At 37.2% G+C, this 23,187-nt stretch overlaps 1 protein-coding gene across 2 annotated transcripts; it reads right to left on the bottom strand.

Moving 5' to 3' along the window:
- Positions 1–11,777: 11,777 nt before the first annotated feature.
- On the bottom strand, positions 11,778–19,573 carry LOC110891247 (probable cyclin-dependent serine/threonine-protein kinase DDB_G0292550). Of its 2 annotated transcripts, none has more exons than XM_022138938.2 (7): positions 19,451–19,573; positions 17,718–17,857; positions 16,379–16,987; positions 14,918–15,237; positions 13,316–13,411; positions 12,189–12,326; positions 11,778–12,045 (listed from the first exon to the last, which is right to left on the bottom strand). In XM_022138938.2, exons 2-7 carry the CDS (start codon positions 17,809–17,811, stop codon positions 11,908–11,910), a joined length of 1,395 nt encoding a protein of 464 aa, XP_021994630.1. In that variant the 5' UTR covers positions 17,812–17,857; positions 19,451–19,573; the 3' UTR covers positions 11,778–11,907. The 2 variants fall into 2 exon arrangements, with proteins under 2 accessions (XP_021994630.1, XP_035836219.1); XM_035980326.1 differs by having other exon boundaries at positions 16,379–17,092; positions 19,451–19,547.
- Positions 19,574–23,187: the final 3,614 nt, after the last annotated feature.

Below are 23,187 nucleotides of genomic sequence, written 5' to 3'. Positions count from 1 at the left end.
AAGTGCATCAACAAACTCCCCCTTGGCTGTAGCTTTGTCTTTATCTTCTATAGTTGTGAACTCATTTCGAACTTCGATGGTCTTTGGTCTTCGAGTTCTCGTTCCGTGAGTCGTGTCCACAAATATGTATCAACAAACTCCCCCTTGGACACTACTCACAAGATTAGCCTTTGATGTCTTCAATGTCGGAGGATCTTGAAAGTCTTCACATCTTGAGAGCAGAGAGTGTATCAACAAACTACCCGTATCATATAGGAAGTGTGTTGACAAATTCCCCCTTAACATAAGCTCCCCCTTGAGTTATGCTCGTGAAATACTTTATCTTTATGAAGTGAGATCCTTGTGGTGTTGATGATGGCCAGCGGCAACTCGATCATCTTCATCAGTTGAGTGCCTTCACGTCGTGTCTTCATTCCGAAGCTTGTCATCGACCATGTTCTCCTAGCCTTTAGAATCTGCACATGCAAGAAATCTAAACGCGTAATGAGAACAACTGCTTGGAATATAGTTAATCATAAACAAGTGACACACGGATGACCATGTCACAATCAAACACCGTCCGACAGTTTGAAAGTTTTTCAAATTTATCAATTTCAGATTTCAACTTTCAAAACATGCAAATTTCGACCGTTTATGAAGATTTAGTCATTTCGGTTTTCGTTCAGGTTTCAGGCAACGAAGACTCGAGTTCCAACATCGTACGATCGAAAATAAATTGAAATAAAATCTTTTTGGCTTTTATAAAGTTTATATTAAAACACACCTAAAATCTTTTTGGTATTTTTTTTTTTTTTTTTTTTTTTTTTTTTTTTTTTTTTTTTTTTTTTTTTGAAAGTAAAAGACAACAATTTAAAATCCTTTGAGTGTTATCAAACGACATCACCGCTAATGTCGTGCTGATATGCACCAAACGACGAAACTGTTTAAAAGAAAAACAATAAAAGTTAAGCAGTAAATAAATATATACAAACATTCTTTTTGCGAGTTTCGAGGGTAAGAGAATCATATCAGTGTACGGTCATGCCAAAACACTCTTGTTGTTCAGTTAGTTAACATTAAGATAAGCATCCTATAACAATTATCGGTATTGTTGTCCACTTAAGCTCAACTTATCAGATGTAATCATGTTTAGAGGATACGTTAATGTATGATTTATACTTACCGACCGGTGTTCATCCACATCACGACACATTCCCGTATCAAGGTATGCACGAGAGTTCATCTTACCGGTGAGTATACCGATTATCATCTGTTTGACCGTATAAATTGTGAGATACTCACTTATTTGAGTTTGAAAATAAGCCCTTTGTGATATAATCACTTATTTATGAGGAACTTGATTTTCATATGCATGAGGGCACAGGAGCAAGTCCGTGAACAGGTCAGTACTTTCGTACAGCAAAGAGACGAACTTGACTCCCGGATAAATGTGATATTTTATCACTTATTTGATTTGGACATGTGATTGTTTATCACTTATTGAGGTCGAATGCAGTATGTATTATGTACACGTATGTATAGTATCATGGAAGATCTTAGACTTAGTCTATTTATAGAAGCAACCATGATACCCAGATGATAAGCAGCATAAAGACCGAATATCTCAAAACCTCGGCAATCTGTCAAACGAAATTTCGGTACCAAGACCATATGCCAATGAATGGTTCCCACCCGGTCTTCAGTCGGTTTAAGATTTATATCACCCTGCACACTTTAAAATGATTGTGAGCCTACCGATACATCTTATATAGAGCTGCTTATCGTTTTTCATTTAAGGTTTAAAGAGGTTTGGATAGACCACTGATGTACTATCATTTTCTCTTTTGCTCGCCAGGAAACTCATTTTTGTTTTTCTATTGTTTTTGTGTTTTTGAAATTTTTCGATGTTTTTGGATTTTCTGATTTTTGGATTTACTCCCCCTAAAATCAATAAACTAAGACAAATTTAAAAACACAAAGTATTTACAAAAATGATTTTCCGATGTTGGTTTTACTCTTGCTTGACCTTAATGCCGGTTACCCAAATTAAGTTTTTATCAGAAAAAAATTTATCGAATTTTGGGAAAATCAGTTGGCACGTCGGTAAGCGGTGCGGACCATAACAACATTGACGAGTTTCATAGAGAAACAATCACGTGTGAGGTGATATGCGAGATCAACGTGTCAGGCCAAAGAGTGCTGTACGAGACGATATAATTCATAAAGCAGCTTAAATATCGACAAGCATAGGAGAGATTAGAAATTTAAAACCGTATCCTGCAACTGTTTCATGCATTGCAAGGAATCTGAGCGCTCTCCCAACTGGATATCCACCCGGTGTGGATTTCAAAGTCGAATCTGCAGCTACTGAGAAATCTCTTCACAGCAACATGATCAAAAACCTTTTGTTCCGGCTGGTCTTCCACATTGTACCAGCGAAGGTCTTTGTCTTTCTCTTTCAGAAGCGGTGTGCGAATGTTCAATCTACACCACGGCATCTGCACATCGTTCATTGTATTCTTTCCTGAGAACCCGATTAAAAACCATAGCAACCAAATTTTGGCGCGTTCTTCATTTGGTCGAATTTTGCAACTTCATTCAGCCACATTCTTTCATCAGACATTTTTGTCTTCTTTTCTTTTTCCTTTCCTCTCTCTCCATCAATGGCAACAACATTCTCCTAGACATGCCAATATTTCGGAGCCTTATGTCGCCAATCTTGTGCATGGACACTCCACTATCAACAATCCTGAAACTATTAATAGTTCCTCCTGGAACATCCTGCACACTCATTCAGAGATTAGTTGGAGAGGGGGACCCAAGCCTTCACAGACTTGGGTCGTCCGTCATCATCGAGAATTGTAACATCTATTTCCCGATGATTCGGAATTGATGTAGCTCCCCCTGAAACAGTCACCGGTTTTGGTATCCAAATTTGTTTCTGTTTTTCATGTTTAACATCCGATTTAACAGATTTTGTTTGGATGACCTCCGGTTTTAAAACTTTTTCAACTTCTTTTCTTTGTTTCTTTTTCTGTTTCTTTTCTCGTTGTTTAACAAAACGAGGGTCCTGTTTTGGTGAAACAGATCTTTTATGGTAACTGTTACCATGGGGGGCATCAACTTTTGACTTTCTCTTGGTGAGATATGGACAATTCTTAATGATGTGTCCATACTCGCAGCATTCAAAGCATGATCTCCGCTCAACAAACCTCGGAGTATCATAACTGTAATAGGTGGATGATGAACTTCGTGATCTTGAGGTACTTGGTCCTACATCACAACCGTTTGTGTGTTGTGTATAGTTGTTTTGACTGTTTCTTTTCAAAATTTTACTTTGTTTAACAAAATCCTTATTGGATTTGCCTTTGAAAGTATCAATTTTATCAGTCCCTCTTGATTTCACGAAGTTTATCTTCCGATCCTTTTTCTTGCTTTCGCCCTGTTTGCCTTTTCTATTCTCTTGGGCGACATGATTTTGTTCACGGGGATCATCAACCTTTGCTTTCAACTTATGAAGATATGGACAATTTCGAATTATATGTCCAATTGTACCACATTCAAAACACATTCTCCGCTCTACAAGCCTCGGAGAAACATGTTGATGACCAGACGGAGAACCAGACACTGAACTTTGTGATCTAGGTGTGCTTGGACCTAAGTCACATCCATTTGTGTGTTGGGTATAATTGTTCTGATCATTTCGTTTTAAAATTCTAACTTGTTTTACAAAATCAATGTTAGATTTATTTTGAAATGTTTCCAGTTTGTCCGTACCCTTTGATGCAACAAAGTTCACCTTCTGTTCTCCTTTCTTGACAGGAGCTCTTTTGTTTTGCACCCTTTGAACCTTAGGTTGCTCAACCTTAGATTGTGGAATTTTAGGTTGTGCAGCCTTAGGTTGAGTAGCCTTAGACTGTTCAATCTTAGGTTGTTGAACCTTTGGTTGTTCAGTTTTAAGCTGCTGAACCTTTGGTGCTTGGGCATTCTTGCTTTGAGCTCTCTTTTCCTGTACCTGCCCCTTACCCTTTCCAGAATTCACTTGTTGTTTTCGCTCAACTGACAGTTTTTGGTTTCCGTATTGTTTTCTAATTACTTCACACGGAACGGGTTCACATTGAGTAACAGTGATTTTGTTACCTTTGTTTCCCAAAAACTTGTCAGTTCTTCCTTCAAAAATTTTCTCAATTAACTCTTGATTTACGTTTTTGATTGGAAAATCCTTGTCAGAATAAATTTTACTGTCTCCCTTGAGCGTATACAACAAGTTATTCTTTTCAATGCTAGGTACATTGGGCTTCATTGCCTTTGGTGTTTCAATCTTACTTGGTTTCACCGGGGGATCACACAAGATGTGATTCTCAATTGGAATTTCAGGTGCAACCAAGTTAGATTGTGGTTTCTCATTTTCTTCAGATTCATCGTCTGAAGAATCAGCATCCTCAATGATCGGAGGACTCTGTTCCTTAACAGACGATGAAGTTTCCACCTTTTCAGACTCAGACTGCCCTGAGGATGATGCACCTGCTTTGAACCCAAGGCCTACTGCAAAATCATCGAGATTGAGTGGCACTGTAGGTTCAAACCGGGGCATCTCCTCGTAATCAGGCATCTTGGAGTAGTTATGATTCATTGGAGGAGGACATGATTTGAATCCTACCCCAGTGAATTTCTCATCCTTCTTCTTCTTTTGCACATCAATAATGTGATCTAAAACATAGCGGGAATTGGAATAACTTTCCAATTTCTGCTTGATTGTTTCACATTCACACTTTGCTGTGGCCAGCTCAACCATCTGTTTCTCAATTGTGTCAATTAAGTTGTTATTAGCATATTGTTTTCTTAAAACAGCCTTTTGAAGTTCAGAAACATCATGCTTAAGTGACTTAATTGTTTCTTTAAACTCTTTTTCATTTTTGGTTAAAAAGAAGTTAGCTTCAGATGCTTTAGCAAGATCAACAATCAATTGTTGATTGTGTTGCAGTGTAATTTCAAGCTTACTTTCCTTTTCTGCATAATCTAAGCATTTCGCACATTCAACAACAGCAGAAATAGAATCAGGTTTAGAATCACATACCTGACTGGAATCACTCTCAGGTGTTGACTTTTGTTGATACATATTTGTGGACACGACTCACGGAACGAGAACTCGAAGACCAAAGACCATCGAAGTTCGAAATGAGTTCACAACTATAGAAGATAAAGACAAAGCTACAGCCAAGGGGGAGTTTGTTGATGCACTTGTGTCTGTACTTTGTCTGTATTCGGTCTATATGTAAACGATGTCTTTGTCAGTCCTGTAAGTTGACCAAGTCAACCGTCCTCCTGGTTTGACTTGGCTCAACAGTTAGAAATATATTATGTGAAGTGTCTGAGTCGAAGGATGAGCAATCGAAGGATTATGTCTATCCTTCGATTGGCTCGAAAGATAAACCACGAAGGATACTGATGGACTTCGAAGGATATGCTATCCTTCGAAGTATATATGGATCCTTCGATGGAAATTGTGGTCGACAGATAGTCCTTCGGACAGTCTGTCTAATCCTTTGACCAGACCTGCTGTGTGTGGGTATAAATACCCATGTAGTGTGTTGTGTTAAGTGAGAGAAGAAAGAGACTTGAGAGACTTGTAAGATAGATGCACACATAGAGAGAGCTTGAGAGCATTCTATCCAAACACACACACACACACTAGAGAGTTTGCAAGTTAGATTTGTAAACATTGTGCTTGTAACCGGAACCTTCATTCGTATTAATACAGTGGTGTTAATCGGTGAATCCTTGTGTGTTTGTGTTTATGCTTGTCTCAACCCGGTTTGCTTGCTAGCTTGGATTCCGCACTCGCTAGTGGGTTTGTATAACAAGGTTTAGGTTCGTCATCCTCCGAAGAGGGACCTACAAGTGGTATCAGAGCCGTGGCTCTTTTCCTTGTTTAAAACCGGGTTTTTGTTCAAATTTTGGGTTGTTTTTTTCGTCAGATCTGGAAAACCCAGTCTCCGTGTTCTTGATGTGTTCATAAAGTTCTTGATATCTTCATATTTCGAAAGATATCTTCATATTTCGAAAGATATCTTCATATTTCGAAAGATCAGGCTGAAATTCGAAGGGTCACATTTTATTATTCGAAAGATCATCGAAACTGTCGAAAGATCAAACTAAATTCTCGAAAGGTCACTTTTGTCTTTCGAAAGATCAAGTTAAACAATCTCGAAGGGTCAACCAACTGTTGAAAGGTCACATCAATCATCTTTATTGAAAGATGTGTCATTGATTGTTGTGCACCGCCCAAATTGACCACCGATTATGGTGCACCGCCCAAGACAAGGCAATAAACATGTTGTTTGTGGGATCAAATAAATAAAAAAAAAAAGGAGTATTTGTTGTTTATTGGTCACCGCCCCAAGTGTCCAATTAGCTTGACTGTTTGTGTTGGTTCATAGCACAAGGCGCCGCCAACTGTCTAATAATCATCAACCAGCCCATTTTTAGATAAACATTCAAAAGTCACTGTGGTGTGCCGCCCCATTTGACCAATACTTTTGTTGTTTTGTTGTCTGGTTCTCGGCACATGGCACCCTCAAACAAGATCCTTTATGCCGCCAAACTTGTCCAATAAAATTGTTGTTTGTTTGTGTGTGATCACCGCCCTAGGCACCTCCTAAATTGACCAATTGTCATCAACCATTCCACCGCCCACTCTCAGATCAAAAACAAAAGGATGTTTTATTCATTAAAAGCACTGCCAAGAAAACAAATTAATTTAGTTGACTTTTGTTTGTGATCTTGTCCAAAGCACCGCCCTAATAAGCAAATAAATTATTGTTTTCGATAGATTATTTGTTTTGTCTAGAAAGATCACTTCTCAACAAAACTTCGAAAGATCAAATCTGTGAAAGATAGAAACTGATCTGTAAATCATCTTTCGACCGAAAGATCTGTGCTCGAACGTTGATCCTTCGACAGTGAAAATACACGTGTACAAATTTTACACGTGTACAAATTGTATTTCCATCAAGGGCCGAATCTCCCACACCATCTCGAATTACTGCAGAAATGGGAATAAACGGTCAATGGGATCCATCCGCATGGTCTTTGAATCCGTATTCATCTAATACGCAATCATCTACTTCTCAATCTGATCAAGATTTCAAGAATGCTTGGATGCAGGCTATTACCCCACGTTCAACTGCCATGATATCTGCAAATCAGTGGGCATCTGTTACCAATCAAAGGCAAAGTGAACCAAAAAGAACAACAGATTGGTTTGGCAATCCAATACAAGCTCCTGTAAAGCCGGCTCCAACCACAGACTTGTCTGGAAATCCATTACCCCCAGTTGGTTCACAACACCATCGTTCTACTGTAGAACTATCATCTCTTGATTCAAAGAGCAGTAGTCAGACAAAATCGGCGTTGTATGCAGAAATTGTCAAAGATGCAAGCAATGGTGAATCCTCGGGAAATGATGACAGTTCTGAACATGACGGAAGTTCAGATGAAGATGTTTCAACTTCAGTTGAGGGTGATACAACTTCAAGTTCAAGCGAGGATGGATCTAAATGTGAATCATCAAGGGAGGTTATTAATTCTGATGCAGAAAAGTTGTTGATGCAGATTTTGTGTCCGATGCTTGTCGAATAGATTAGTTTTATTTTATGCTGAATTTGTAATAGTTAGTGAAACGGTCAAACGAACGTGTATAGACCCGCTCGTTTGAAGTGGTCAAACGAGAGGGTTGTTGGTTTGACTGTGTGTGTGTGTTGCTAGACAAAGTTGCTGTGTTGTCATTGGTGTCGAAGGATAAGGCATCGAAGGATTATGAATATCCTTCGATGAGCTCGAAAGATACCCATCGAAGGATGGACCTCGAAGGATATCGAAGGATATCATTCGAGGTATGTGAGTATCTTTCGAAGACTGTCTGATCGAAGGATGATGTTTCGACCAGTCAGTCTGATCCTTCGACCTGCAGTGTTTGTTTTGGTATAAATACCAACACTTTGTCATTTGCAACACAAGAGTGAGAGCACAAGTGTGTGCTAGAGAGAGAATGGAGGTCTGAGACCTCACCGGGAGAAATCACCACTTGGTTTCTCCCCGGATGTATACTTCTTTGGTATTAGTTCGGTTGTTATGTAACCGGGCCGACTTGTAATGTTTACTACCGGATTAATACAAAGTTTGTTATGTTTATCCTCTCTTATCTCTTCCATCTTTGAACATGAACACGAAAATCACGGGTTGGATCCTGAAACCTGGACCTACAATTGGTATCAGAGCCATGGTGCCCGATTTAGTAAAACTAACCGTTTACTAAGTCACATGTGCTCTAGATCTGTGATTTTTGTGGGTTTTTGTTCAAGATGTAAAAAAGGTGAAAATGAGAAAAACCCAGATCTGGACCCGGATATCCAGATCTGTGCTAAACCGGGTGTTGGGTTTTATGTTTTTCTCTAAAATACTCAAGTTTTCTTCATCAAAACAACGTGTACAAGCATTTTCGTCAAATCTGCAGATCTCACCGTCACCGTGTTCTTGATGTTCTTGACAGCTTCAAATTTTCGAAAGATGCTGTTTGTCCTCGAAAGATTGAACAGTTTTTCGAAGGATGAAACAAAATTCAAATTTCAAATTTTCATGCTTCGAAATTTGCGAAAGTTGGTCACCTACCACATCAACTTTTCTGACACCTGTCGTACTTTCTGTCCTTGTGTCAGGACCATCGAAGGATAACTTTCGACCTCGAAAGATCATCCTTCGATCAAGGAGATTCGAAAGATGAACAGGAGTGCTCGAAAGATCATCAGTTCTTCGAAGGATCAAAAGGTTCTTCGAAGGATCAAAAAGACTTCGAAGGATCAAGTCTGAGGTGTACGAAGGATCAGCCATGTCCAACTTCGAAAGGTGTTCGAAAGATATGTGACATGTGCTCGAAAGATGCTCGAAAGATATGTGACATGTGCTCGAAAGACTTCGAAAGATCATCTTTCGAAGCTGTCTTGGTGTTTATCTTTCGTTTGATGCAGATGTTTCGAAGGATCCAGGTGTTGTGGAATTTTATGAACTCAGACAGTGTGTTGGGGTTAATCATTTAATTCACTTGGAGTCGGGTCGGGTGTTCGCAAGGATTATTCATACCGGGCTTCAAAGTTTCAACATCAAAATTCGTACGGGATTTGGGAACACGCGGGGTGATGCAGCATGATGAACACAAGAGATGATGAAGACTTGATGTTTGAAAATGTGGGGTAGTCACGGTTACCGATGCAATGACAAATATGGTAACGCGACTATTATGGGCCAAACACAACAGTTCCGCTTGGTGGAGGGAATTGGTGAATATTTGACGACAGTTTCTTTGAAGTGGAAAGAATCTGTTAAGGTTTAGAGATTTTGCCAAAGAAATGGGGGGATAAAAATTTTCATTTGTTGAATTTCTTCGGTAAAATTCTAAACGCAATCACAGGTGGTAGAGTTTATGATCTTCTGGTGATTCAAACGGTTCAGCGTGGAATGTTTTGCACAGACACTTGAAGATCAAGACTTGATGCAGTTGTTTAAGAATGGAACCTTTATCATATGCCGGTTGGAGTTTTGGAAGATCAGCGGAAGATCGGTCAATTGATCCTTTTGAGGAAATTGCACAACACTCAACACGGATACGCGTACTTTGAGGGGGAAATCTTATACAATGAGCATCAGGATGCTACTTACCTGGATCATCGGTCAAGGGGGAATTTGTCTACACAGAGAAGATGAATACTTGGCTGAAGATTGATTGCAATTGCATTTTCAGCATTCGACAGCAACGGACAAGGGGGAATTTGTTGATGCAGATTTTGTGTCCGATGCTTGTCGAATAGATTAGTTTTATTTTATGCTGAATTTGTAATAGTTAGTGAAACGGTCAAACGAACGTGTATAGACCCGCTCGTTTGAAGTGGTCAAACGAGAGGGTTGTTGGTTTGACTGTGTGTGTGTGTTGCTAGACAAAGTTGCTGTGTTGTCATTGGTGTCGAAGGATAAGGCATCGAAGGATTATGAATATCCTTCGATGAGCTCGAAAGATACCCATCGAAGGATGGACCTCGAAGGATATCGAAGGATATCATTCGAGGTATGTGAGTATCTTTCGAAGACTGTCTGATCGAAGGATGATGTTTCGACCAGTCAGTCTGATCCTTCGACCTGCAGTGTTTGTTTTGGTATAAATACCAACACTTTGTCATTTGCAACACAAGAGTGAGAGCACAAGTGTGTGCTAGAGAGAGAATGGAGGTCTGAGACCTCACCGGGAGAAATCACCACTTGGTTTCTCCCCGGATGTATACTTCTTTGGTATTAGTTCGGTTGTTATGTAACCGGGCCGACTTGTAATGTTTACTACCGGATTAATACAAAGTTTGTTATGTTTATCCTCTCTTATCTCTTCCATCTTTGAACATGAACACGAAAATCACGGGTTGGATCCTGAAACCTGGACCTACAGTTTTGAAAGGGAAAAGAAAATAAAGTGTGTCGAGAAATTGGTATAAAAAATTCACCACCTCCTTGCAACAAATCGGTTTCAAGCAATCTCTCGCCGATCATTCCTTACTTATATTCAAAACCGAAAAATCCTTCGTTGCCGCTCTCATTTATGTTGATGATGTTATTCTTGTGGGAAACGATGCTAACAAGATTAAAGAAACGAAGACTTTTCTTAACGAGAAGTTCAGTATCAAAGACCTTGGGCCATTGAAATATTTCTTGGGTATGGAAGTCACACGCACCCGAGAAGGAATAGTTTTGAATCAACGAAAATATATTCTCGATATTCTTGAGGATAGCGGCATGATGGGTTGCCGTCCAAGTGCCTTTCCCATGGAACAAAACACGAAACTTGCAAAGGATGATGAAGAGGTTTGGACCGATGCAAGCAAATATAGAAGACTCGTGGGGAGGCTGTTATACTTGCAAGCAACCAGACCAGACATAACTTACTCAGTTAATGTCTTAAGTCAATTCGTAGGTGACCCACGAGTAAACCACATGGAAGCAGCCATGAGAGTCCTAAGGTATTTGAAGGCTACTCCAGGCCAAGGTATTCTACTTCGAAAGGAAGGAGGAACAAATTTGGTGGGCTATACAGATTCCGATTGGCTTGGATGTCCTGACACGAGAAGGTCGAGGACCGGATACCTATTACTTCTAGGAGGAGCGCCAGTGTCATGGAAGTCAAAGAAGCAGTCGGTTGTATCTTGGTCCTCGGCGGAAGCAGAGTATCGTGCAATGGCTAGTACAGTAAGTGAAGTCCCTTGGTTTCGATGGTTGCTGAAGGAATTAGATGTCACTCAAAATGGTCCAACACAATTGTTATGTGACAACCTAGCTGTCAAACACATTGCAAATAACCCGGTATTTCATGAAAGAACTCGAGTCACAAGAAATAAAGCCGGTTCATGTTCACACCAAATCTCAAATCGCGGACCTTTTTACAAAGCCCTTGGGAGCCCGTCAACTACAACTGTTACTCGACAAGCTGGGCATTCGTAACCCTCATGCTCCAACTTGAGAGGGAGTATAGGAAGGGATTATTTTTCGGTTTTATTTTAGCCTAGTATTGTTTTCTTTTTACTTGATTAAGTTTCCTTATTTGAGGGCTTAATCTTAGGCTAGTATTTTGGCTTATACCTGTATATATGGTCGTATCCTTTGGTGAATGAAACATAAGATTGGAGATACCAAAATTCTATATAATGTATAAAAACAACCTCTAGATATAGAGTTCAAAATAAACTAAAATGGAGAGGAAAGAATGTTTTTTAATGAACCTTGGAAGAGTAATTTGAGATAATTAGCACAGATCCTCTCCAATTTTGAGGATTTTTCTTCTAACAATAAATACATAATAACATATATATTTACAACATAATAATAACAATAAGTTTACTTCTGTTTAATGGGTTCTGATTTGCATATGGGACACAAGTTCTTCATTGACAGCCATTTTTTTATGCATCCAACATGGAAATCATGTTTGCAACCTTTTAACATCCCTACATCATCCATATTTGCATACTCTTCCTGCAAAAAAAAAAAAAAAAAAAAAAAAAAAAAAAAAAAACCATTATTAAGCAAATCTACATTTAAAACACTCAAAAAGTAGAAAATTGCATATCAAATGTAGCACTTGAAATTGCCACAGAACCAAAAAGACGGAATCTCACCAAACAGATCACACATGTTCCTTCCTCTTGTAGCTGATCAGAAGAACAGTATATCGACTCTCTTAAACACTTTGAAATCTGATTCTCCGACAGACCAGTACTAACACTTCCGATCCTTTCCCCAAGTGCCAGAAGCTCCTGTTTTTTTTTTTTTTTTATTATGACAAATGGATAGAACATGTAAAAATGAAAATTTTGAAGAAACCCTATGAACTTTATTTTTGCATGATCAAATCCCGTAACTTTTAGAACTTAACGATAAAGTCCTGCATTTTACGATTAACATAAAAGGTCCTTTTTCCATAGGTTATATACCTGAACCTTTCAAAGTTTATCCATGTTCGTTTTGCATGATTAAGCGTCCAAACGTTACTAAAAGGACCTTTTGCTAAGTTTTAGAAGTTTAGGGATAAAAATTAAAGTCGAGGGACATAAGTGCAAAATCAGTAAAATTTTATGGGGTTTTGTTGACAATTGTCAAAACTACAAGGTTTAAATTAGGGGTGGCAATTTCCGAAACGATACAAAACATAACATGAACCAGTCATGCAATAAGACACTTAGATTGGGTCTCAATGGGTCTGCGTCGTAAACAATCGATCTACCTCACCCGTTTAATAGATAAGTTGTGTTCGGGTTGGGTTGCAGATAAATGAGTGAACCCGCCACCCTGTTTAAAATTTAAGTTTCAAAAATCATAGAAGTTTAAGTTTCACTAGCCGACCCATTTAACCCGTTGACTAACAAGGGCGTAGCTTAAGAGGGGCCGGGAGGGGCGCCCGACCCCCCGAACTTTTCGCTCAGTAGTGTTATTTTCGTATAGAATTTTTTGGGTATATACGTTTTCGACCCCCCCCCCCCCCCCCGTTTTCATGGTCAAGCTTCGCCACTGTTGACTAACCCGTGCAACCGGCAACCTTGTTTGGCATGCTTAGATAAACGGATAACAAGGGTTGTGTCCAGGTTACGTGGATTAAGTGTGTTTGAATTAGGGTTGAGTTTTTCTACACGATTAATAAAAAAAAAAAGCCGTGTTCGAATTAGGTGATGCCAAGCCGAACCCAACACGTATTGCCATTTGCCACCCTTAAATTCGAGGTATAAATGAATGGTTGAACCGTGCTAACCTCATAGCTCATATCATCTATGTCAAGCCTCATGTCCTGATGATGATCAAACGGATTTCTGGATCCAAAGGCTGACCGATCCACAATCATGAGACCCTACAATTACACGAATAAGTTCATATGAAATACAGCAGGTTCCAAAGGCATTTCTGACTTTTGAACATGGAAAACACTAAGATTGAATAATTTGTTAAAACTCACACAATAATATGGTCAAACGGGTTGAAAGTCTTTTTTTAATCAAGGTGTATTTTTACTGCATAAAGTCTCTTAAATCACTATGCAGTTAATGCGGTAAAATATCGGATATCGGTCAAAGACCGATATTTGAAATATAGGCTATCTCGGTGAGATATCGGTGGGATATCGGTAATTTTAATATAATGCATATTTATATATATAGCAATTTAACACCAATAATTCAGTGATATATCGGTTATATCGGTCAAATATCGGTGATATATCGGTTATATCGGTCAAATATCGGTGATATATCGGTTATATCAGTCAATATCGCCAATAATATCGGTACCGATATTTGACACTGATATTTTACCAAGGGACCGATATGACCGATATTACCCATATATTACCGATATTAACTGCATAGTTAAATCATTATATTATAATAAATATTATTAAAGAACAAGTTGGGTTACTGTGGCGTCCGTCACATCAATGCTACAATAACCTTTTTTTTGTCTTTTTTTGTACTTTAGCCCCTTAACTTTCAGTTTTTACACTTATACCCCTTAACTTTCTAAAAACTTTATGAAATGTTATTTTGACCCCCTCGAGTTTTAAGTGCTTATTTATATAGAGGCCGGTTATTGTACAAAATGCCTTAGCGTACGCTGCGTACGAGATTCAGTATCAACATGCGATTTTTGGTTTATAACATGTGACTTTCATTTTTTTTTTCCACATGCGATTTCAGTTTTCTTCTGTACATGCGATTTGAATTTTTATGGAACATGCGATTTACCTTATTCTTTATGTACATGCAATTTTCATGGTTTTTGACACATGCGATTTTCATTTTTGGTAACATAACGTGCGATTTTACCATCGCGTACGTAGCGTACGTTAAGGCATACTGTACAATATACTTTTTCTATATTTATATATATGTACATGTTGGTATATATTCAGATTGGTTTACGTTTCGACCTAATTTTTTTTCCGGAAATGAGTCGGGTCAAATATAATACGTTTTCATTAGACGGTATAAATTTGAGTTACATTACGTTTCGACGCTGCCACGCAGTACCATCCAACTTTAAAAAAAACCACTATTTTCTTACATCTCGTAGTAATTTTTTAAAGGAAATAAGTCGGGTCAAATATAAAACGTTTTCATGATTATTTTTATGTACGTTTTCAGTTGGTCTGCGTTCTGACGTAAATTTTGTTCGGAAACGAGTCGGATCAAATATTATACGACAGTATAAATTCGTGTTACTTTACGTTTCGACACCGCCGCAACGCGTGGGAAAAATTTACTATTTTTGTTTAAAAGAGCAAAATGACCTATTAACCAACCCGTCCGGCCGGCCCATTTCGCAACCGCTAGCAAAAATTAACAAGAATGTGTGAACATACCTCAGGCACGAGTTGATCATGGAAATTCGCCTCCTCGGAAAATGATTGATATCTCCCAATTGTAATCCTTGCTCGTGCATTTCGATCGTTGGATCGCCAAGCTATGGCGGGCCTTACACGCGGAGAAAAATAACTTTCAGTGGCCAACTGCAATCCTTCATCTGAATGGCCCAATTGCAAGTTGCTAGATCTTTGAATGTAATAGCTCCGGGTTCCTCTATCGGATTGCACGTGGGTACTCTGAGCATGATTGCTTCGGGTTATGATACCGTTCTCACTAGCACTACTGCCTCCAACGAGGAAGGGATTTAACTCGTGACCTGAAAATGCGGAATTTAAATAGTAATAATGGGTACTTATATTACGTAAAATGAAAAAAAAAATCCATTTTTATCTTTACATGAAATGACAAAAAGGCGAAAGTGAGTTACATTTTAGCGTAATTAACCTTAGGTCTGTAAATGAACCAAACGTTCATGAACTGTTGGGCAGAAATTTTGTTTTTGTTCAAATAAACGAACAAACATGAACACATGCTTTGTTTGTTCATTTATGTTCGTGAACTTCCGTTTACGTTCGTTTGTTTATGTTCGTTTAAATTTTAAAAATACATAAGTTGTTATATTCATATATATATATATAAACATTAAACAGGATTTTTAACTACTCATATAAAAATAACTTACTAGTAATTGAGCTTTCCAGTAATAAAAATGGGCTTTTGAATTGAAGTAATCGTAATTAATCAAGAATTCATATAAAAATACTTTATTTTCGTTTATGTTTGATCAATTATGTTCATTTCATAGTTGTTAATGGCGAATAGCGACAAATAGCGATAAGGTACCTATATGCTACATAGCGAATAGCGACAAATAACGGGTGGCTATTTTATAAATAGCGATACACTAGAAAAAAAATTTAAAAATTTTATATGTATATAATATTAAAATACCCTGGTAATATATGCTATTTTACATGTATATTTATCAAAAACCTAAAATCCAGCTATTTATAGCTATATTTAATTGCTATATATATTAAAAAAAATAATAAAAAAATAAAGTGTCGCTATTCTCGCTATCCATCGTTGCAACCCTAATAGCGACACTAGACCTATACGCTACGTAGCGCGCTATAGCGATCGCTACGATCGCTACTGACAACTATGGTTCATTTGTGTTCGTTATGTTTATTATATTACATTCGTATAAGTTTGTTTGTTTATGTTCATTTACGTTCTTGAACTGTTCGTTTAGGTTTTAAACGAACGAGCATAATCGAACACGAACATGCTCATTTTCTTAACGAAAGAACATGAACAAAAGACTCTGTTCAATTATATGTTCGTGTTCGTGTTCGGTTAAAGTTAATGAACGGACACGAACATACCCGCGTTCGTATTCGTTCGGTTCACTTACAGGCCTAATTAACCTTTCTGAAATTGCGCAGAAATCTTACTCTGAAGAGAAGAAGACACATGAGTTGAGTTCCATTCCCTCATTGATCCACCGGACGAAACATCCATAAAACGACTAGTTGAGTAATAATCATTTGACGGTGCAACCCTGCTTCTCACATTCCTAACAGAACTTTCACCTTCATGACCGCGCTTCACGTTAGGGTAACCCCAAGGGGTACGAATAATACGCATATTTTGCGCTTCCTCCCATGGGTCGGTTGGGATACAGATTTCCGATGAGCTTCCATCGTTACTACTATTATTGTTGTTGTTATTATCGGTACTACTACTAGTACTACTATTATTATATCTGTTTGTAACCGTATCAGCAGGGCTTTTACGTTTATATTGCCATCTTCCATTATCATCATCGTTATTGGCGTGTCCATTGTAGTTGGACGAAGACGCAATGTTTTCATAATTTTCATGGCCCGTAGGAAGGTCCGACGGGCCCGAAGTGTCTTGCTGATAATTTAGGTTTTGCGCGTTGTGAGCTAATGAAGAATACGCATTTGACACAGGAGCAGGGTTACTACATTGTTCCCCGTCACTCGACATGTTATTTTCTGGATATGCAAGAGAACTGCTTTCGGCAGCACCACTCTCTGCTGCAAAGTAAATTTAAGCCGAAATCGTCAATGAAATTTGACCAAAAGTCATCAAGTCAAACGATCCGCGATCTTACAAAATAGAGTAAAGTACACGGATGGTCCCTGTGGTTTACCAAAATTTAGGATTTAGTCCCTAGCTTTCCAAAAGTACACAGATGGTCCCTGTGGTTTGCACTTTGTAACGCACTTAGTCCCCAGCTTTTTTCAAAAGTACATGGATGGTCCCTGCGGTTTGCACTTTGTAACGCATTTAATCCCTAACTTAGACATGCTAAACTAAGCTTAAAACCTTTAAATTTGTTGGTTGAGGACTAAATACGTTACAAAATGCAAACCACAGGGACCATCCATGTACTTTTGAAAAATACAAAATATAATTCAACAAAATATATGAAATGTGTGAGTTACATTTTTAGGAAATGGGTGCGTGTCAGAACGGGTGTATTTTAGTGGGGATCAAAACAGGTCGGATTTAGGTTGACATAAAAACAAACACTTTATGCGAGTTTCGACCCATTTGAGAGATTTTCTTGTTCGTTTTCGTTTGTTTAATAAACGAACGAACACAAACGAACTTCCCGCCGAACGGTTCACGAACTGTTCGCTGAACGTTTGGTTCGTTTGCAGCCCTACTTAGACCTTTAATATGTTACGGATAGATACTAGCAATAAATAATTCAACAAAATATATGAATGTGAAAGTTGGAAGCAACTAAATTTAACATACCCGTAACCGCACAGGGACGTTCTATCAAGTTCCATCTCTGATCATTATCAGTCTCTAACATATAAGATGGGCTTAAAACATGCCGATGCCCCATCGTTATGGGGAACGAAAAAAAAATCAGATTAATTTATTATTCCCCACTGCAAACACCAAAATTATGAAAATGTTAAAATACGTATTATGAAAAACTGAGACAAAAAAATAAGGGAAATTGGATTTTAATAATCATAACTTTGACCTATTGGCCGGGATTAATCCCAACTCAGAAAATGTTTACAGACAGTCCTAACTTTTAGCATATTTTTCTTCAGCGATCTTGTACTCTATGAAAGTTAAACCAAATAGTTTTTGCTGACTTGGACTGCTTACGTGGCAAAAAAGTCAAAGTTCTAATGACATGGACGACTTATGTGGCAAAAAAGCTATGCAGTTAATGCAGTAAAATATCGGATATCGGTCAAGGACCGATATTTGAAATATAGGTTATCTCGGTGAGATATTGGTGGAATATCGGTAATTTTAATATAATGCAGAATTTATATATATAGCAATTTAACACCAATAATTCAGTGATATATCAGTGATATATCGGTTATATCGGTCAAATATCGGTGATATATATCGGTCAATATTGCCGATAATATCGGTACCGATATTTTACTAAGGGACCGATATGACCGATATAACCGATATATCACCGATATTAACTGCATAGCAAAAAAGTCAAAGTTTTGATGACATGGACGGCTTATGTGGCAAATAAGTCAAAAGTTTTGCTGATGTGGGCTGCTTACATGGCAAAGTTTTGATGACGTGGACTTCTTATGTGGCAATCCACGTCAGAAAAAAAAACTGATTTGGTAAACTTTTAGTTAGTATGGGATCGCTGAAGGAAAATATGTTCAAAGTTGGGACTGTCCGGCCAATAGGTCAGCTTTGGGATTATTAAAATCCAATTTCCCAAAAAATAAAAAGAAGAGTAAACTGCCATTTTGGTCCCTGAGGTTTGGTCACTTTTGCCACTTTAGTCCAAAACTCAAACCTTTTGCATCTGGGTCCCTGTGGTTTCAGTTTTATTGCCATTTTGGTCCAAAAATGAAATCAGGTCATATTTGTCTTATAAAATCCTGCAATTCTGTCATTTTCCACAGGGGCAAATCATGTCATATTTGTCTTATAAAATATGGTATTTATTTATAAAAAAGAAATGATCATTTTGCCCCTGCGGAAAAGGACAAAATAGCAGGATTTTATAAGACAAATATGACCTGATTTCATTTTTGGACCAAAATGGCAATAAAACTGAAACCACAGGGACCCAGATGCAAAAAGTTTGAGTTTTGGACTAAAGTGGCAAAAGTGACCAAACCACAGGGACCAAAATGGCAGTTTACTCTAAAAAGAAAAACAACATATGTATTTGATTCAATTGTACATTCATGAACCCAATACAAGCAATTCATAATTCACAATATTTGTTCATAAACAAACCCAATTAACAGCATAGAGAACAATAATCAACATAATAATAATAATAATCTTGCATTAATATATATACCTAGATCAAACTTATTGACAGATAAAGCATGGAAACAACATAAAGCATCAAACTTTGCAAGATAATTTTGATATAATGATGGTTTTAAATTGTGTAAATTAACAATCTTTATAGTTTATATAGAAATCAGCAACAAGAATTGTGAAAGGTGGATGATTTGGGGAAAAGGGTGTACCTAATTTTTGCTGCAGATTGAAGGAATGATTGGGCTTGTATGAAAAATGGAAAGAATATATGGATGGAAGCACGTGTATGTGCGTGTATCAGGTGGCCCAACTCGATTGATTTAGCACCACATTTTGCCGTTTATATACGTATTGGCACCAATTCTTGACACGATCTAAGGGTATGTTTGGCAAAAGTAGCCGGTGGCTAGTAGCTAATAGCTGTAGTTTTTTAGATATATTTTGGGAAAAATTACAAGTTTTGTCCTTTATCTTTATATCACTTTTCAGGCGGTGTCATTTTTAACGAATGTTGACAGGCGGTGTCTTTTACTAGGTATTTTGTTGCAAGTTTAGTCCTTTACACCCAACCCAGTTAAAAAACTTTGTCAATTGTTGACAGGCGGTGTCCTTTACTAGGTATTTTGTTGCAAGTTTAGTCATTTACCTAGGTATTTTGACGCAAGTTTAGTCCTTTACACCCAACAATTAACAGGGTTTTTTTAACCGAGTTGGGTGTAAAGAACTAAACTTGCAACAAAATACCCTAGTAAAAGGCACCGCCTGTCAACATTCGTTAAAAAGGACATCGTCTGAAAAGTGGTATAAAGATAAAGGACAAAACTTGTAATTTTTCCTATATTTGGGGTATGTTTGACATGAAGCTTTTAGGAGCTTCTAGCTTTAAACTTTTAAAAAAGGCTCATACTAGGAGCTTAAAGCTTTTGGTTGAACGTTTCTACTAGTAGCGTTTAGAAGGAGCTACAAGCTTTTAGAGAAAAAATGACTATTTTAACCTCTAAAGATAATAAACTTTTTAATGCACAAACTTTTTAAATTTTTAGTTATGTACATTTTGGTCATTTTATACATTTTATTAAAAGCTCTAGTTACTCTGCCAAACACCAAATATATCTACAAAGCTACAGCTACTAGCTACCAACTACCAGCTTTCAGCTACCAGCCACCAGCTACTTTTGCCAAACATGCCCTTGGTGTTTGGCAGAGTAGCTGGAGTTTTTAATAAAATGTATAAAATGACCAAAATGGACATAACTAAAAATTTAAAAAGTTTGTGCATTAAAAAATTCATTATCTTTAGAGGTTAAAATAATCATTTTTCCCTAAAAGCTTGTAGCTCCTCCTAAACGCTAGTAGTAGGAGCGTTCAACCAAAAGTTTCAAGCTTCTAACCTAAAAGCTTCAAGCTCATACAACCAAACAAGACTTTTTTATTGAGTATAAGTTTTTTCTTAAAAGCTTAAAGCTAGAAGCTTCTAAAAGCTCCTAAAAGCTCCATGCCAAACATACCCTAAATCCAATTCAAACCCGACAAGAAAAAATAGGTTTTGGGTAAACTAACATGACTCGTATAGAAAACAGGTCGGGTTTGGGTTGACCCTTATTAAAACAGGTCGGGTTCGGATTGACCTGTTAACCCGTTTATGTATTAAAAAAAAGAAAGTTTTATATATATATTTTTTTGTTTTTTCCATTTTTCATTTTATATGGTTAATCATAATAATGTTAGTTTTGGTATACTATATTATCTACTTATCCCACTTATACTCATTGTTAAAAACGTTACTGATTACCCACTTACAACCCAACAACCCGGTTATAAATCGTAAACATGTATGACTATTTTTTTTTTAAATGGGTTAAATGGGTTGTGTTAGGGATGACCTGAATATATGTGTGTGTGGGTTAGGGTTAACTCTTTGACACGAATAATAATATAGGTTGGGTTCAGGTTACATATTTTAACCCGTCAACCTGACACAATTGACATCTTGTATAAGGTATGGCTTATGAGGTGGGCACTTTTGGTAATAATTAAGACTAGGTGGCAATTGTTAAATAGGATGTGAAAACAATATGGAAATAATTAGATTTTGGGTTGTTATATTTAAGGTGTTAAACAAATGGATTGTGTTTGAGTTGACATATTTAACTAAATGGGTTATATTTAGGTTGACTTGTTTAATTGAACAAGTTGGCATGCTAATATGTTTAATTAAACATGGTGATGTGTTTAACCCAACTTTACAACCACCAACCTGATTAAGGGGTTGTTTGGCAACTTCTGAATGGTTAAGTGCTGAACCAGTAAGAGGTTTGAACCATTAAGTGTTGAACCATTAAGAGATTTGAACCATTAAGAGGCAGTATAATGCTTAACCATTTAGAGGCAAATGTCTGACCAATTCAGATTAGATGTCTTAACCATTCAGACTTATTATAATGTTTAACCATTCAGAGACAAATGTCTGAACCATTTAGACATGTGCTCGCGAAACAAATAATCTGAACCATTAAGTGTTAAACTAGTAAGAGGTCTAAACCATTAAGAGCCCATTAAGAGGTAAACAAACAGCCCCTAACATTCTTACAGCTTGATTACTACTTGACAACCCGTCGACTCGTTTGACATGTTAAGATAATTGGGCTAAAAAGAGTTGTGTTCAGGTTACACTATTTTATAAGTGCGAGTTAGGGTCGATGTTTTTTACAAGAATAAATATTCCGGTCACAAGGGTTGACACTTCAATCCACAAACCCAAACCTGTTAGATACCCTTAACTAGGGTAGGGATAGTGTACATTAATTCAGAAGTGTGAGAAGTGTATTATAACACTATATATAACACTATATAACATCATATAAACACCGTATAACACTATGTAATACCATATAACACCATATAACACTATGTAACACTATATGATATTATATAACACTATACATCTATCATAGACATGCTATCAGACAACCTAATGTTTATATTTGTTATATAGTGTTACATAATGTTATATGGTGTTATATGGTGTTACGTATTGTTATACGGTGTTTATATGGTGTTATATAGAGTTATATATATAGTGTTATAATACACTTCTCACACTTCTGGATTAATGTACAGGATCCTCTACCCCTAACTAATTTAAGCTATGAGAGTTTCGAAATGTAATGAGACTGAGAAAAGTATAACAATTTTTGCTTTTGGTTTTTTAATCTCTATATAATATTGAATTTGGCTAAGATTTCGTAACAGCTTAGGGGGTGATGTATATATTTAAGTTTATGATCATTTCTAACAAATTGGATTTAAATAATTCTAACTTTCTCAATTTGGTCGATAATAATCCAACTTAGTTATTTGCCGATAATAATCCAAAAGGGTCCATTTTTGGCCGATAACAGTCTGCGTTAATAATATAACGTAGTTATGTTTTTTTCCGAATTACAAACCGATGTTTTAAGGCTTTTGATTAGAACGAGGATACGAGTTGAGTGATGCAAAATTTACCTCGAAATACTGCCCCAAACAATGAAAACGGTGTTTCAATTCGGGTGTTTAAACTTCCAATTAACAAAAATCAAGCCATTTGGAGCACCGTTTCGAGTTTCGAGATAAGTTTTACATAAATCGACTCGTATCCTCGTTCCGATCAAAATCCCTAAAACATCGGTTTGTAATTAAAAAAAAATAAAAAAATTAACTCCGTTAAGCTATTTTTAATGGCGGACTATTATCGGCCAAAAGTAGACCAGTTCGGATTATTATCGACAAATAACTGAGTTGGAATTATTATCGACCAAATTAAGAGATTATTTAAATCCAATTTGCCTTTTTTAGAACTCTTTGCTTATGATTAAGGTAGCCTGTTTAATACAAGAGCTTGTCTTCACTAAAACCGTCCCTCTAACTTGCTACATATTAGTCACCAAGAGAGCAATCCAAAGCG

This window comes from Helianthus annuus, chromosome 11 (genome assembly GCF_002127325.2).
Source record: "Helianthus annuus cultivar XRQ/B chromosome 11, HanXRQr2.0-SUNRISE, whole genome shotgun sequence".
Lineage (NCBI taxonomy): Eukaryota > Viridiplantae > Streptophyta > Magnoliopsida > Asterales > Asteraceae > Helianthus > Helianthus annuus.
The sequence above is the reverse complement of the archived record's forward strand: the minus strand, read 5'-3'. Positions and strand labels throughout refer to the sequence as shown.

Excerpts from the sequence above, each read along its gene's own strand:
- LOC110891247 (XM_022138938.2), bottom strand. The coding sequence starts at position 17,811 with ATGGGGCATCGGCATGTTTTAAGCCCATCTTATATGTTAGAGACTGAT. Across the intron at positions 13,412-14,917 it reads ATGATCAACTCGTGCCTGAG|GGTCTCATGATTGTGGATCG; the intron begins GTATGTTCACAC and ends GTGTAATTGTAG. Across the intron at positions 12,327-13,315 it reads TAGATGATATGAGCTATGAG|GAGCTTCTGGCACTTGGGGA; the intron begins GTTAGCACGGTT and ends AAAAAAAAACAG.